This window comes from Microcaecilia unicolor, chromosome 3 (genome assembly GCF_901765095.1).
Source record: "Microcaecilia unicolor chromosome 3, aMicUni1.1, whole genome shotgun sequence".
NCBI classification, from domain to species: domain Eukaryota; kingdom Metazoa; phylum Chordata; class Amphibia; order Gymnophiona; family Siphonopidae; genus Microcaecilia; species Microcaecilia unicolor.
The window spans coordinates 146,832,382-146,850,255 of NC_044033.1; the positions used below are offsets into that span (position 1 = coordinate 146,832,382).

The 17,874-nt window shown below is 45.7% G+C and overlaps 1 protein-coding gene across 1 annotated transcript in view; it reads right to left on the reverse strand.

Annotated features, from left to right (window-relative positions):
- Window positions 1-355: 355 nt before the first annotated feature.
- Window positions 356-17,874, reverse strand: part of TTC13 (tetratricopeptide repeat domain 13) — a 182,176-nt gene continuing 164,657 nt past the window's right edge. The window contains 2 exon segments of the mRNA XM_030194686.1: window positions 356-1,249; window positions 16,146-16,225. Of these exon segments, the coding sequence (XP_030050546.1) occupies window positions 1,138-1,249; window positions 16,146-16,225 (192 nt within the window). The 3' untranslated portion in view covers window positions 356-1,137.

The following is a 17,874-nucleotide window of genomic DNA, read 5'->3' on the forward strand; positions in this document are numbered from 1 at the left end:
GACCATCTGAGCTGGGGGTTTTTTTGTTGTTGTTGTTGCATCCTCTACAGGAGCAAATGAGCACAGGTGCAGATATCTTTAAATCAATGTAATTCATTCTCAGATGGCAGGAACACAGTGTATGTTGGTATATAACTTACTACTGCCTAGTTTCTACCTAAACGTGACTGTCCTCCTGTGTTTAAAAATACTTTGGGATAGAATTTGTAAAAAAAATGCACTACCAAATCAAAGATTCTTGCCGAAGTTCTAACTTACCCAGAAATAACTGATGCTGACAGGATGGCTTACATATACAGGTCTGAGATAACAAAACTCACTCTTACAATATATTAATTTGAAAAGAACCCTTTATTATAAAATTCATAGAATTATTTGTAATTCTGTTTCACAAAATTAAAAAAAATAAAGCTTTGAACAAGTATTTCGTTATTTATCAATTTCATGAACCAACTATTTGAGAGTGTTACCTGACATGAAATCAGTGGAATAAATTTTTAATTTAAAATGTCCTCATTTTGGTAAATAATTAAATCAAGTCGTGAAACAAAATCCATTATTTAGTGAAACAGAGGTATAGAAATTTAATTCTGCAGTTTGGGCAATGACAACATGAGTTAGGTACACAGTGTTTTGTGCATTTATATGTACTGCTTTATATGAATCATCATATGTATATAAAAAAAAATTCAGAAATGTTTCACAGTTTAAAGGTTTACATTAAAAACCCTGAACATTACGCACTGAAATACACAGAAGGAAGGTATTGCATTTTAAAAGTGTGTTTTTGAAACAAACACAATTTCCCTCAAAATAACATTTTCTACCTTTCACAGGTTGTATATAGCATCCACTTGATTTACAGTTATATTATTACTTTCATTCCTAAATTCTTTGTAGTATTAGTTGCTAGTCCATCAACAGATAACAGTGACACAGAAACCATATTGCCACTGTACAATTCCATACGTCAACTACAGAAACCCTTAAATTAAAAAAAGAAATGGTTCAAGTATTCAATTGTTTTTATCAAAATGTATCAAAACTAATAAAGAGCCTAACATTTTCATAATTTCACCTTTAAAAAAAATAACTCAAGCAGCAGGAGGTTCCAGCCCTTCAATTGTACAGACACCATTATATTTGAAGACAGTGGTCAGAGGAGTCTGTGTTTAGAACTTCTATTATTGTTCTTAATGTTGGAAAGGTTTCAGATACTGATGGAAGACTCTTATATGAAGAAGGAAGACTAAAATACAAAACAACAACAAAAAATAGTACATGTAATGCTCAGCAATAAAATTTACTACTTATTTAAAATAGAGGAGTGGCATACAGGCCTGTTCACAACCTTTGTGCCTGTTTGCATTAAATGATCCAAGGTAAAATTATGTATAATCATACCTGATAATTTTCTTTCCATTAATCATAGCTGATCAATCCATAGACTGGTGGGTTGTGTCCATCTACCAGCAGGTGGAGATAGAGAGCAAACTTTTGCCTCCCTATATGTGGTCATGTGCTGCCGGAAACTCCTCAGTATGTCGATATCAAAGCTCCATCCGCAGGACTCAGCACTTAGAGAATTACACCCACGAAGGGACACTCTGCCCAGCTCACCACCGCCGAAACGGGGGAGGGGAATTAACCCAGCTCATCCCCACACAAGTGGGGGAGGGGAATCCGTCCAGCTCATCCCCGCGGAGCGGGGGAGGGACACCACACCCGCCGATGCGGGGGGATCTGGCTTATCCTGCAACCGCAACCGCGGGAGGAGCTGACTGACCCTAACACCGCCGAAGCGGGAGGGGTACAAAGCTGCCCTACAGCCGCACGAAGCGGGAGGGAGTGCCGGCAGAATTTATGTCTCAATCCAGCCCCGTAAAACGGGGGGGAGAGGAATGCAGCAGCTCACTGTAACACAAACTCGTCTCAACTCTTGAAGAATCCAAGTGAAAAAACTTGAACACGAAGTCTTTCTGAAGTAACTGAAGACTAAACTTGAACCTGAAACGCAACCAGAATAAAAACAGTACAGATATCTGGGAGGGGCTATGGATTGATCAGCTATGATTAATGGAAAGAAAATTATCAGGTATGATTATACATAATTTTACCTTCCATATCATCAAGCTGATCAATCCATAGACTGGTGGGATGTACCGAAGCAGTACTCACCCAGGGCGGGACATTGAAATCCCTGACCGCAACACTGAAGCTCCAAACCGGGCCTCCGCCCGAGCAGCCACAGTCAAGCGGTAATGCTTGGAGAATGTATGGGCCGAAGCCCAAGTTGCCACCTTGCATATCTCTTCCAAGGAGACGGAACCGGCCTCTGCCATCGAGGCCGCCTGAGCTCTTGTGGAGTGAGCCTTCCGCTGGATAGGCGGCACCTTCCTTGCGGCCACATAAGCCGCTGCAATGGCTTCCTTGACCCATCTTGCCACTGTAGGCTTAGCAGCCTGCAGACCCTTACGAGGACCTGCAAACAGGACAAACAGATGATCCGATTTCCGGAAATCATTGGTCACTTCCAAGTATCTGATGATGACTCGTCTCACATCCAGATATTTAAGAGCAGAGTACTCCTCTGGGTAGTCCTCCCTACGAAAGGAAGGGAGACAGAGCTGCTGATTCACATGGAAGCGAGAAACAAACTTGGGCAGGAAGGAAGGCACTGTGCGAATAGTCACTCCTGCCTCAGTGAACTGCAGAAAAGGCTCTCGACATGAGAGCGCCTGGAGCTCGGAAACTCTTCTGGCTGAAGTGATAGCCACCAAAAAGACTGCTTTCAACGTCAGGACTTTCAGAGATGCCCTCGACAAGGGTTCAAAAGGCGGCTTCTGCAATGCTCTTAGTACCAGGTTGAGATTCCACGCAGGCACCAATGAGTGCAGAGGAGGGCGCAGGTGATTAACTCCCTTGAGAAAGCGCACCACATCTGGCTGCGAAGCCAGGGAAGCACCCTTCAGGCGGCCCCTGAAGCAAGCCAGAGCCGCTACCTGGACTTTAAGGGAACTGAGCGACAGGCCTTTCTCCAGACCTTCTTGCAGGAACGCCAACACTGAATAAATTGGAGCAGTGAAGGGAGAAAGTGAGCCTGCTTCACACCACGCTGCAAAGATACGCCAAACCCTGGCGTAAGCAGTAGAAGTAGAGCGCTTCCTCGCTCTTAGCATAGTGGCGATGACCTTGTCTGAGAAGCCCTTCTTCCTCAGACGCTGCCGCTCAATAGCCAGGCCGTAAGACCAAAGGGGGGAGGGATCCTCCATCACCACGGGACCCTGATGTAACAGGCCCTGCTCCACTGACAGCCGCAGAGGATCGTCGACTGAGAGCCTGATCAAGTCTGCATACCAGGGACGTCTGGGCCAATCCGGACCCACCCGGATTACCCTGCCGGGATGCTTTGCCACCCGGTCTAGCACCCTGCCCAACATGGGCCAGGGCGGGAACACATAGAGGAGCTCTTGTGTCGGCCACTGTTGGAGAAGAGCATCTACTCCCAGGGATCGAGGGTCCCGTCCTCTGCTGAAAAAGCGCGGCACTTGGCAATTGGCCGATGATGCCATCAAAACTAGGCTCGGCTGGCCCCAGCGCTTCGTGATGTCCAAGAACGCCTGAGCAGATATTTGCCAGTCTCCGGGCTCCAAGGTATGGCGACTGAGAAAGACCGCCTTGACATTCAAGACTCCGGCAATGTGGGCCGCTGAAAACTGCTCCAGGTTTGCTTCCGCCCACTGGCAAAGATTCATAGCCTCCTTGGCTAGAGGGGCGCTCTTGGTACCTCCCTGACGGTTGACATAGACCACAGCCGTGGCATTGTCTGACAGGACCCGTACAAGCTTCAACACCAGTACCGGGATGAACTCCAAAAGCGCCAACCGAATGGCTCTGAGTTCCAGGAGGTTGATAGACCACTTTGCCTCAGCAGGAGACCAGAGCCCCTGCGCTGTCCTTCCCAAGCAGTGGGCTCCCCAGCCCGACAAAGAGGCGTCCGTCGTGACGACAATCCACTCTGGGGTCACCAGAGGCATTCCCGCAGACAACTTGTCTGTCTGCATCCACCAGCTCAGCGCCTTGCGCACTGCTGGGTCCAAGGGAAGGCGCACAGCATAATCCTCCGACATCGGAGTCCAGCGCCGCAGCAAAGATTGTTGAAGTGGTCTCATATGAGCCCTGGCCCAGGGCACTACTTCCATCATGGCCGTCATAGAGCCCAACAGCTGCACATAGTCCCAAGCCCGAGGAGGAGAGGCTACTAGGAACTGGTCCACTTGAGCCTGAAGCTTGACAATTCGATTGTCTGGCAGGAACACTCTGCCCACTTGGGTGTCGAATCGAACTCCCAGGTACTCCAGGGACTGAGTCGGGCGCAGCTGGCTCTTCTCCCAGTTGATGATCCATCCCAGGGAGCTCAAAAGAGCAACTACCCGGTTCACAGCTTGCCGCACTCTGCATAAGAGGGGGCTCGGATCAACCAGTCGTCCAGATAAGGATGGACTTGTACCCCTTCCTTTCGTAGGAAGGCCGCGATGACCACCATTACTTTGGAAAAGGTCCGCGGAGCAGTAGCCAACCCGAATGGGAGGGCTCTGAACTGGAAGTGTCGTCCCAGGACTGCAAAACGCAGAAAGCGTTGATGAGGAGGCCAGATGGGAATATGCAGGTACGCTTCCTTGATGCCCAAGGATGCCAGGAACTCTCCTGCCTTCACTGCCGCTATAACAAAGCGGAGAGTCTCCATGCGAAAGTGCCGCACTTTCAAGGCCCGATTGACCCCTTTGAGGTCGAGGATAGGCCGGACAGAACCTCCTTTCTTTGGTACCACAAAGTAAATGGAGTAACGTCCCTTGCCAAGCTGACTTTCTGGCACCGGAACGACCGCGCCCAGGCGGATCAGATTGTCCAAGGTCTGCTGCACTGCCACCGCTTAGACCGGAGACTTGCAGGGAGAGAGTACGAACCCGTCTTTTAAGGGTCGGCAGAACTCTAGCTTGCAGCCGTCTCTGATGACTTCCAGCACCCACGCGTCTGAAGTTATTGTGGTCCACTCGCCCAGAAACGAGGACAGCCGTCCTCCAATCTGCACTGGGGCGTGGACCAAGGCCCCGTCATTGGGTACGAGACCCTGGGGGAGGACCGGAGTGAGCACCTCCGGGATGGCGGTCTCTGCGAAAGGAATGCTGCTTGGGGGAGAAATTCCTCTTGAAGGAAGAGGGGGCAGAGGAACCCGACTTGCCCGGGCGGTACCGACGGGCTTCCTGCAACCGTCCTCTGGAGAGTAGTAAATCACCGGGACCTGATGGTATTCATCCCAGAGTATTAATAGAACTAAAAAATGAACTTGCGGAGCTACTGTTAGAAATATGCAATCTGTCCCTAAAATCGAGTGTAATACCGGAAGACTGGAGGGTAGCCAATGTTACTCCGATTTTTAAGAAGGGTTCCAGAGGAGATCCGGGAAATTATAGACCGGTGAGTCTGACGTCGGTGCCGGGCAAGATGGTGGAGGCTATTATTAAGAATAAAATTGCAGAGCATATACAAAAACATGGACTGATGAGACAAAGTCAGCACGGATTTAGTGAAGGGAAGTCTTGCCTCACCAATCTAATGCATTTTTTTGAGGGGGTAAGCAAACATGTGGACAATGGGGAGCCGGTTGATATTGTATATCTGGATTTTCAGAAGGCGTTTGACAAAGTGCCGCACGAAAGACTCCTGAAGAAATTGCAGAGTCATGGAATCGGAGGTAGGGTATTATTATGGATTAAGAACTGGTTGAAAGATAGGAAGCAGAGAGTAGGATTGCGTGGCCAGTATTCTCAGTGGAGGAGGGTAGTTAGTGGGGTCCCGCAGGGGTCTGTGCTGGGTCCGTTGCTTTTTAATGTATTTATAAATGACCTAGAGATGGGAATAACTAGTGAGGTAATTAAATTCGCCGATGACACAAAATTATTCAGGGTCGTCAAGTCGCAGGAGGAATGTGAACGATTACAGGAGGACCTTGCGAGACTGGGAGAATGGGCGTGCAAGTGGCAGATGAAGTTCAATGTTGACAAGTGCAAAGTGATGCATGTGGGTAAGAGGAACCCGAATTATAGCTACGTCTTGCAAGGTTCCGCGTTAGGAGTTACGGATCAAGAAAGGGATCTGGGTGTCGTCGTCGATGATACGCTGAAACCTTCTGCTCAGTGTGCTGCTGCGGCTAGGAAAGCGAATAGAATGTTGGGTGTTATTAAGAAGGGTATGGAGTCCAGGTGTGCGGATGTTATAATGCCGTTGTATCGCTCCATGGTGCGACCGCACCTGGAGTATTGTGTTCAGTACTGGTCTCCGTATCTCAAAAAAGATATAGTAGAATTGGAAAAGGTACAGCGAAGGGCGACGAAAATGATAGTGGGGATGGGACGACTTTCCTATGAAGAGAGGCTGAGAAGGCTAGGGCTTTTCAGCTTGGAGAAGAGACGGCTGAGGGGAGATATGATAGAAGTGTATAAAATAATGAGTGGAATGGATCGGGTGGATGTGAAGCGACTGTTCACGCTATCCAAAAATACTAGGACTAGAGGGCATGAGTTGAAGCTACAGTGTGGTAAATTTAAAACGAATCGGAGAAAATTTTTCTTCACCCAACGTGTAATTAGACTCTGGAATTCATTGCCGGAGAACGTGGTACGGGCGGTTAGCTTGACGGAGTTTAAAAAGGGGTTAGATAGATTCCTAAAGGACAAGTCCATAGACCGCTATTAAATGGACTGGAAAAATTCCTCATTTTTAGGTACAACTTGTCTGGAATGTTTTTACGTTTGGGGAGCGTGCCAGGTGCCCTTGACCTGGATTGGCCACTGTCGGTGACAGGATGCTGGGCTAGATGGACCTTTGGTCTTTCCCAGTATGGCACTACTTATGTACTTATGTACCGGGACGAGTACTAGCCCGAGCCCTGACCTCTGGTAATTTCTTGCCCTTAAACGTGCCGAGATCGGTCACGATTTTGTCCAGCTCGACCCCAAAGAGCAGCTTGCCTTTAAAAGGCAATCTAGCCAGGCGGGATTTAGAGGCGTGGTCAGCAGACCAATGTTTCAGCCAAAGCCACCGCCGCGCAGAGACTGTCTGAGCCATGCCTTTAGCTGAGGCTCTCAAGACATCATACAGCAAGTCTGCCAAATAGGCTAAGCCCGATTCCAGGGCCGGCCAATCAGCCCTCAAGGAATGATCCGAGGGGGAAGCCCGCTGCACCATAGTCAGGCACGCCCTGGCCACATAGGAACCGCAAACCGAGGCCTGCAAACTTAAAGCAGTCGCCTCAAAGGACGACCTTAAGGCCGCCTCCAATCTTCTGTCTTGGGCGTCCTTTAGGGCCGTGCCACCTTCCACCGGCAAAGCCGTTTTCTTAGTCACCGCAGTGATTAAAGAATCCACGGTAGGCCACAGATAGGCCTCACGTTCACTTTCAGGCAAAGGATAGAGGCGGGACATAGCCCTAGCCACTTTGAGGCTCGCTTCCGGGACATCCCATTGAGCCGAAATTAAGGTGTGCATGGCATCATGCACGTGGAAGGTTCTAGGCGGGCGCTACGTCCCCAGCATAATGGCAGAGCCAACAGGGGCTGAGGGAGAGACGTCCTCCGGAGAGGAAATCTTCAAAGTGTCCATGGCCTGTAACAACAGGTTGGGCAAATCCTCTGGGCTAAAAAGCCGCGCTGCAGAGGGGTCATCCGCTCCATCCGAGCGGGGATCTATCTCCTCCAAGGAATCCGCAAAGGACCGTTGGGAGACCTCAGACACGCTGCCCTCATCTACATCGGAGGAGACAAAGTCCTCCAAGGCCTGGGAATCAACCCGAGGGCGTTTACCTCTGGGAACCTCAACCTCTTTACCAGACGAGGGAGCAGGGGCAGCGTTTTGCATGAGGAAGGCCTGATGCAGCAGCAAAACAAACTCGGGGGAGAAACCCCCCAGACTGTGCACTTCCGCAGCCTGGGCCACAGCCCTAGACGCACCCTCAATCGGCGCTCGCAAGAGCGGGGGAGAGACATGCTGCGCATCCAAAATGGCGTCCGGCGCGACACTCCGCAAAGGAGCCGCGCGGGAAGAACGGTGCTTAACTTTAGCTGCTTTGTGCCGTCGCCCAAATTAAGGGCGTTCATGGCATTAATGTCTCCAACCTCAAGGGCGGCCCACGAAGAAGCCGTCCGAGCCGCGTGGCCGGCCAAGATGGCGGAGGCGAGGAGCGGGGGATGGGCGTTTATGGCGGGAAAAAACCGCCACGCCGGAGGAAGAACCGGGACATTCATCGGTCACTAAACTGTCACCCATCAAGGGCGAATCAGGCTGTAAAACCCCCGCATCCCCTTTAGAAGCGCTCCAGCGATCCGGGGAGCGACCCTTTGCGCCCTCGCCCTCCGACGCCATATGCCACGAGGAGAAGAATCGGGGAACCCCCTGCCCGCTATAAAAAGGTAAAATTACCTGCTTGCTGCTCCGAGCTGTAACGAACTGGTGTCCCAGTGAGTAGCTGCAATGAACGTTTAAATAAACGTCGAAATAAACGCCTTTAAGGACGTTTAAAATTTTTTTTTTTTTTTTAACGGAGCCAGCGGGAGGGGGGAGAAAAGGAGGGACCTGGCACCACCAGGTTTGCACTTGCTCAAAAGAGCCCTCAACCCCAGGCCTCAACAAAACCTAAGGATTAGGCTTGGAGGCCTAGCCAGAGCTGCTGCTGTGTGTGACCACCACCTGCTGAGATAGAGAACATACTGAGGAGTTTCCGGCAGCACATGACCACATATAGGGAGGCAAAAGTTTGCTCTCTATCTCCACCTGCTGGTAGATGGACACAACCCACCAGTCTATGGATTGATCAGCTTGATGATATGGAATACAGATTTTTGATTCATTTTTCAGACCACGTATGAACTTTCCATGACTGAAATTAATTTCTTTTGGCAGTGTTTTTTTTTTGGAGTAGTTTTGATCCAAATGTGAAAGACCTTGGGTTCCAAGTTCACATTGCTAAAATATGCTCAGTTCATTAGATTCAATCCCTGTAACGTTTCCATCTAACTTAAAACCTTTCAGTAGCAGTCTTACAGCTTACGGATATATTAACCAGAGCAGCATGGACCAAAAGAAGAAATCAGCCAACTCAGCATATGAGCAAGGCTCATATTTGACTCAAGCTAAATAAGGAAAGATTAAATTGTGTTTTGGAAAAGTTGCTTTTGAATTAAGTCCCTAATTCAGAAATGGTATAATCTGAACCCAACCTAGGAGAAGTAGAAAAGCAGTGAGTAAAACTGTAAGGAGATCTTGTAAGAGCAACGCAACAAACCATTTTGTTAGGAAAGTACATAAAGACAAGAGAAAAGAGAAGACACTATCCTCCAAATTCTATAAACAGTGCTCAAAGTTAGGAACACAATTGGGCATGCAGTTATAAAACAGGGTCAGTTATGCGTGTAACCTAATTGACTAATTAGCGCTAAATTGGCACTTAACTAGCAATAAGTATAATTGGCTTTAGCAAGCATGAATTGGGACTTCCGGTATGGCCAGGAATTGAGCGTGCACAGGAAGACTGGCTCCCGGTTTAGTCTCCTCTCCACGATCCACTCGGAGTCCCTCTGGTGATTGGGCTAGAGGTGAGGGCCCATAGAGAACCAAGCTGCATGGTTAGAGGGTGCTCTCTAAGGTACGCCAGTGTGGACCCCGAGAGTGCAGAAAGAACATGGCAATGGTGTGGAGCCTTAGATGGCGGCTGAGTGGGACAAAGTGTCGGAGATCTGCACAGATATTTTTGTGCAGGAAACTTCTAAGATGGTGCCAGCAATGCTAGAGGGAAAACTAAATCTACATTCAGCTGTGGAGGAAATTAGGGAGAAATTCAATACCCATACTCACAGGATCGAAGAGGCAGAGGTAAATTCCTCCCTTTACCAGTCGTTTGTCCTTCCAGCATTTTTTTTCTCACCTCACTTGTCACGAAAGGTAGAGACACATGGATTATTTAAAAAAAAAAAAAAGCCTTAGTCTTATAGCTGGAGTAGACTAAAGTACACTCAGTATTTTGTTTTTTTTGATGCCAGTAAACCCGAGAATGGTATAGCCAAATGCACATTGTCTGAATGGATAGAAAATGCTTTTTTCTTTCACACTCAAATAGGCTTGACCCTGGAATGCTCGTATTAGAACAATGGTGGTATCAGTTTGCCTGCCTGAGTGGGAGTGTGTTGGGGGAGGGGCAGGTAAGTGGAACCCAATGAGATAATTTTTGGAGTAGGAAATCTTCCTTTCAATCCTTTCGAGAGGGCTCCAGTGGAAACAGAGATGGAGGCCAAAGGATATGTACAGCCTCTAAGACCTCCGATAATTCCCAGAGGGGGAAAATTGCAGTTGTTTCATCAATTGACCTAAATTACCTCAGGCTAGGCTATGCCTTTGGAATTCTCTCGTCCTCTTCCCAATGCTTTTCTTGTGTCACTCTTCATGCAGACCTCTCATATGGATATTCATTGTGGATATCCTGAAAACCTGACTGGCTGGGGTGCCTCTAGGACCAGACTTGGAAACCACTGCTCTAGAGTATCTGGGAGTCCAGTTAGATACTCTCTAGGTAGTATTCCCAGAGGGCAGGATTCAGAAGCTAATTTCACAGATTTAGGCTATCTGCAGCTCCCATGGACCATCAGCCTGGGAGGTGTTGGAAGTCCTAAGCTCGATGACACCTATCAAATTGGTTTCCTTGGGCAAGAGCTCATATAAGCCTCCTTCAGAATGCATTATTGACTTGCTCTGTTTAGGTGGATGACCTGTATTGCCATTGTCCCTCCGTTCTGAGGTGTGACGGAATTTGAATTGGGGGCTAGTCAGGAGTCATCTGGAGCAGAGAATAGTTACCACAGATGTCAGTTTTTTGGGGATGGGGGCCAGTTGTCTGGGTCATGTAGCACAGAGCCGTTGGTCAAAGAAGCAGCCCACTGATTTTATTAATTGATTGGAAACTAGAGCCATCCAACTGGCTCTCATAGGTTTTTGGGACCTCCTCAGTCACAAAGCAGTCATGATCTTGTCAGACAATACAACAGCAGTGGCATATGTGAACTGTTAAGGGGATATCAGGAGTCTACCCTTGGCTCAGGAAGCAGCAATGCTCATGGCCTGGGCAGAGCAAAATCTCTTGCAGCAATCAGTGGTGCATGTGGCAGGAGTTTCCAATTCAGAGGCAGACTTCCTCAGCAGAAAACTTCTAGATTCAGGGAAGTGGTCACCATTACAAAGCACCTTTAAGTCTATAGTTCAGTGCTGGGGTCTACTGGTAATGCGCATCATAGCTTTGGCGAATGCAAAGGTGTGTCATTTTTTCAGTTGCAGGAAGGAACCTGTTGGCTTGGAAAAATACATTGGGGAACCATGGCTAGTCTACATCCATGGCCACATATTGGCCAAATAGTTCAGCAGATCAAAGGGCACCCAGGGCTGGTTGTTCTGGTAGCTCTGGATTGGCTGCGATGTTCGTAGTACAGAGACCAAGTTCAACTACAGGTTGGGGTCTCCCTTCCTCTTTACCAGTCAGACAACCTGTTGTCTCAGGGTCCCATTGCAGGCCCTTTCCTGTTGCGAATCATTCCTTCTCTTTTTTTTCCTGGACAGAGCACTTCCTACGGCCAGTGCCTTCCTTCCTCCCGAAGGTTGTTTGTCCCTTCCACTTGTCCTGGGGGAAGCATCTCAAAGCTATTCATCATTTGGGCATTCGCATAGCGCTGTGCTGTTATCTTCAGTGGATGGAGGTATTTAAGAAGTTGGACAGACTTTTTATACTGGTTGAAGGACAGAAGAAGGGAGAAGTGGCCTCAAAGGCTACAATTGCCAGGCGGCTCAAAGAGGTTATAACTTCAGCTTATATGCTCAGTGGCAGGTGGGAGCCTGAAGGCACATTCTACAAGATCTCAGGCTTCCTCAAGGGGAATACATAGCTTGGTGCCTTCTCAGGCTATCTACAAAGTGACAGACCTGGTCTACCCCCCCCCCCCCCATTCATTTGTCAAGCATAACTGGTTGGATGTTCAAGTGAAACAGAAGCATCCTTTGGAGCTTCAGTTTAGTTCAGGGGTTGGCTGTGTCCCACCCTTATTGAGTACTGCTTTTGTATTTCCCCCCTCGTTGGGAATGGTCTGGAGAGATGATATGGAAGGAGAAATTAGTTCTTACCTGCTAATTTTTGTTCCTCGAATCGTTCCAGACAATTCACAAACCCACCCAGAATTTGAGGCAGCGTTTTTTTTATGCTGCTCTGTATTTGTATGTGCAGCTTTTATTCAGATGTTTCCTTCTGGGGAACCTAAACTTTGGAAGGCAATGCCCAACTTAATTCTATGTCAGAACAGTTGAATTTCTGATGGTTGTTTCCTTCTTCCCTTGAGTTATTTGGGGAACTGTTTTTCTTTGTTCGCTACCATGTTGCTTTGTCAAAAGAAATACTGGTAGGCTCTGGGCTGACATTACTCAGTCTCCTATCTGCAGGTAGAAGGGTATATACTCACTCGTTGGGAATGGTCTGGAGATACTCAAGGAATGAAAAATAGAAGGTAAGATCTAATTTCTCCATATTGAACACAATTATTATTGCACTCCTCTCCAAACCATGATAGGAGGTGAATGTATGGACAGAAATCCAATATTGCAGCCTTTCAGATTCCTTTCATGGATACTCCTCAGGTAGGCAAACTGATACCACCATTGTTCTAATAATGAGCATTCCAGAGTCAAGCCTATTTGGGTGTGAAAGAAAAAGCATTTTCTATCCATTCAGACAATGTGCATTTGGCTATACCATTCTCAGGTTTACTGGCATCAAAAGAAACAAAATACTGAGTGCACTTTAGTCTACGCCAGCTTTTTTTTTTTATAATCCATGTGTCTCTTTACCTTTCATGACAAGTGATGTGGGAAAAAAAGTGCTGGAAGGACAAACGACTGGTAAAGGGAGGAATTTACCACCACCTCAAGAATATGTGCATAGAACTAAACTAAACTATAAGGTACATATATCACCAAAGGCTTGAAGCTCACAGACTCTGCAAGCTGAAGGGAACACTGCAAATTTCCAAAGTCATTTAAAAATGCTTTCTCCAAATATATTTCTAGATGGTTTCTGATCTTGTTATCAGAAAGAAAGCATTTTTATATTTATGGAGAGAAAATAAGGAGATGAGGGAAATAAAGTGCAAGTGGTAATCAGATAGAGGTATACCTCTAAATATAAACAGCAACTTATTTTGCATATGTTCTTTTCTTTTACCTTGTGGTAACAATGCTATAGTGATGGGGATCTGGAGAACTGGATAGCTAATCTCACTTGATCCAACATATGGTACATGGCTTGTCAGGACCTCGGCTTGTGCTAGTAAGTAGAGGACGGATACTTCAACGCTCCTATCTGGATAGGGGTACCCTGTTCATGCCCTATCTGTGAATTTTCAACAGCACTATAAGGCAGTGCAGGAATAGAGTGAGGGTGGATGTACTGCCTAACTCTATAGATAGCTGGCAATATACAAAAAAAGGCTGTCAACTTAAATTGAATTCTTATCCAGATAATGGCTGAATATTACCATTATCCATATAGCTAGCTCTGGTTACTACTAAATACGTATATTTAAAACCACTGCTTCTGCAAACAGTGGTGCTGAATGTACATGGGCAATTTACAGTGGGGGAAATAAGTATTTGATCCCTTGCTGATTTTGTAAGTTTGCCCACTGACAAAGACATGAGCAGCCCATAATTGAAGGGTAGGTTATTGGTAACAGTGAGAGATAGCACATCACAAATTAAATCCGGAAAATCACATTGTGGAAAGTATATGAATTTATTTGCATTCTGCAGAGGGAAATAAGTATTTGATCCCCCACCAACCAGTAAGAGATCTGGCCCCTACAGACCAGGTAGATGCTCCAAATCAACTCGTTACCTGCATGACAGACAGCTGTCGGCAATGGTCACCTGTATGAAAGACACCTGTCCACAGACTCAGTGAATCAGTCAGACTCTAACCTCTACAAAATGGCCAAGAGCAAGGAGCTGTCTAAGGATGTCAGGGACAAGATCATACACCTGCACAAGGCTGGAATGGGCTACAAAACCATCAGTAAGACGCTGGGCGAGAAGGAGACAACTGTTGGTGCCATAGTAAGAAAATGGAAGAAGTACAAAATGACTGTCAATCGACAAAGATCTGGGGCTCCACGCAAAATCTCACCTCGTGGGGTATCCTTGATCATGAGGAAGGTTAGAAATCAGCCTACAACTACAAGGGGGGAACTTGTCAATGATCTCAAGGCAGCTGGGACCACTGTCACCACGAAAACCATTGGTAACACATTACGACATAACGGATTGCAATCCTGCAGTGCCCGCAAGGTCCCCCTGCTCCGGAAGGCACATGTGACGGCCCGTCTGAAGTTTGCCAGTGAACACCTGGATGATGCCGAGAGTGATTGGGAGAAGGTGCTGTGGTCAGATGAGACAAAAATTGAGCTCTTTGGCATGAACTCAACTCGCCGTGTTTGGAGGAAGAGAAATGCTGCCTATGACCCAAAGAACACCGTCCCCACTGTCAAGCATGGAGGTGGAAATGTTATGTTTTGGGGGTGTTTCTCTGCTAAGGGCACAGGACTACTTCACCGCATCAATGGGAGAATGGATGGGGCCATGTACCGTACAATTCTGAGTGACAACCTCCTTCCCTCCGCCAGGGCCTTAAAAATGGGTCGTGGCTGGGTCTTCCAGCACGACAATGACCCAAAACATACAGCCAAGGCAACAAAGGAGTGGCTCAGGAAGAAGCACATTAGGGTCATGGAGTGGCCTAGCCAGTCACCAGACCTTAATCCCATTGAAAACTTATGGAGGGAGCTGAAGCTGCGAGTTGCCAAGCGACAGCCCAGAACTCTTAATGATTTAGAGATGATCTGCAAAGAGGAGTGGACCAAAATTCCTCCTGACATGTGTGCAAACCTCATCATCAACTACAGAAGACGTCTGACCGCTGTGCTTGCCAACAAGGGTTTTGCCACCAAGTATTAGGTCTTGTTTGCCAGAGGGATCAAATACTTATTTCCCTCTGCAGAATGCAAATAAATTCATATACTTTCCACAATGTGATTTTCCGGATTTAATTTGTGATGTGCTATCTCTCACTGTTACCAATAACCTACCCTTCAATTATGGGCTGCTCATGTCTTTGTCAGTGGGCAAACTTACAAAATCAGCAAGGGATCAAATACTTATTTCCCCCACTGTAAGTGCTGCCTCAAGCATTTAAAATAAACACCTATCATGGTGTTTGAATACAGACTCGTACATTCTCACAGAAAGCCAAATATATACACTCATTACTAAAGCTGAACAAAGAAATTAGCTACCATATATGATGGGCAGAGCTGACAGTGGGACCATGCAAGCCCCAGGAAGGATGAACCCGAGGCAAGAGTAGGACTAGCCTGCAAAGGAGCTGGGGACAAAAGACAAGGCATAGCTGATATACAACAACCAGAGTATATGAAGCTCACAAAGGAGAGCGACCATATAGGCCTGGAAGAGCAAAGGTTCTGGCTTGCAAGACAGATCATGGGTATGGAAGAAAAGACCTCATGAATGGGTTACAGCATATTAGTGAGGAAGGGCTGGAATTTAAAGTTATTTGCAAAATTATTGGGTGGTGTAGACTTAAGAGGGAACATCTTTTGTAGTTACGCCCTCTGCTTTTTCAGATGCTTCTTGTCTAACTCCTACCTCACTCCATCCCATCATCAAAGACTTAAACAAGGCCTTTTAATTCTAAAACATAGCTCAAGCTTTAAAATGCATTCCTCCTTCATGTAAGCAAATCACTGCTTAGATCTGAATAAAATTACATTTCTGCATTACTTCCTAGGCAACCACTTAGCTCGCTAGCATTTTTAGCATGCGCTAACTGTGTAGATGCCCATAATATTCCTATGGGCGTCTACACGGTTAGCGCGAGCTAAAAACTCTAGCACGTCTTTGTAAACAGGCTCAGTATGAACTGTCTAGTTTGAGATGCATGCCCACTCACACTAGAGAAACTAGTAAAGTCTGGTAGAATATTTGTTTACCTTTTCAGATTCATCCAGTCTTTTGCAATTTTGCTAAAGGCCTCAGAACTAGGTGCTGTCATAGCCTCCAAATCTACCAACTGAAACACACAAAGGATAAGTAATTTTCCCAGATTAAAACTGTACAGTACTTTAAAAAAATAACAAATTGATATAAATATATGGGATTAATACAAAAAATTTCAACACAATTCTATTCTATTTAAATTATTTCAGTATTTAGCCTGTCCTAATATGAGTCCCAGGGTTACAATTAGCAAAAATGAAAGTTAGATATACAAAACAAAAAACCTCCAAAACATATCTTCCAATAATCCCAACCTTTCAAGTGTTCCAGTACCAGTATACATTTTCTAACATATATGTTAATAAACTGAACCTGGGAAAATCCAAGGGTCTTTTGTTTTCCCAAACTAATACTCCATTACCATCCACCCCAATCATGACAGCCAACTCTGCCATACTTTAAGTATTCCACGAGAGTTGTGGATTCTAGACCTAGACCAACATCTGAACTTCCAACAACAGGTATCCAACATTGTACAACATTGTGTTTTCAAACTAAAGATTATTTTTTTCTGTTTGGAATCGGTTTATTAAATCTGCCCTTTGTGTCTTTGTTCACTCACTCATCACTCACCTAGATTACTGCAACTTGCTACTAAATGGTATATGTATCTCAGACATCAGAAGACTACAAATAATCCAGAATGTAACCATAAAACTGCTATCCAATTCAAGGAAGTTCAACCATGTGTCCCCTCTTACTTCGAGTTGAGTACTGATTAACAGTTTCTCAAAGGATTACATACAAGCTTCTGGTTATTGTTTATAGAGTATATTCCTCTGGCACCCCTCTATATCTTTCACATCTCCTCATCCCCAACAGGTCACTATGATCATCTCAGCAGAACTGTCTTGTTATTCCTACATTCCATATTCTATGTCTTGACACTATTAGAACTAAAATATTCAGTGCAATGGGCCCTGCTCTATGGAATGTCTTCTTTGTATTTCAGATTGGAACTCTCATTAGAGATATTTAAGGAAGGCTTGAAAACATTCCTTTTTTAGAGATGCTTGTGGTATGTAATTGTCATGTGCCCATGGTCCTGACCCAGCTCTTGCTTGTTTCTTTGCAAGGGGTATAGAGATGTCATGCTGTTTTGTCATCTGCTTCTCTCTTTCCTTGGTCTACTTAACTTTACCAGAAGTAACTTCCTTTCTCTTACAAAGAAAGGTGTAGTGTCTTGGTTCTATTATGAATCATATGATAATTATACTGCTCCTGTGAAAAAAAAAACCACCAGCAAAAATGAAAATGGATAAACCACAGGGCCTGATGAGATACATGCTAGGATACTGAGGGAGCTCAGAGAGGTTGGTTCTTTAGTGTTATCGCCTTTGAACAGCAATATCAGTGTGGTGTACAATATATGATCAAAAGGTTTAACAATGTAGATCAACTGTATAGTAGTATTTTGATTTCACAACAATTTTATCGATTTTTAAGAAAAAAGAAAAAAAGAAAATACAATAGCTAAACATACATAAAAGATAATATAACAGTAATCATTAATTATTTGAAGTTGTTTAAACTGATATAATGGACAACCCACCAGTAAGAAATTGCAATAATCAATTCTACTAATTACTAAAATGCAAAGCATACTTCAAGGAACGAATCTTCCTGAAGTAGAAAAAAAAAGAACTTTTCATCACCTTTAAG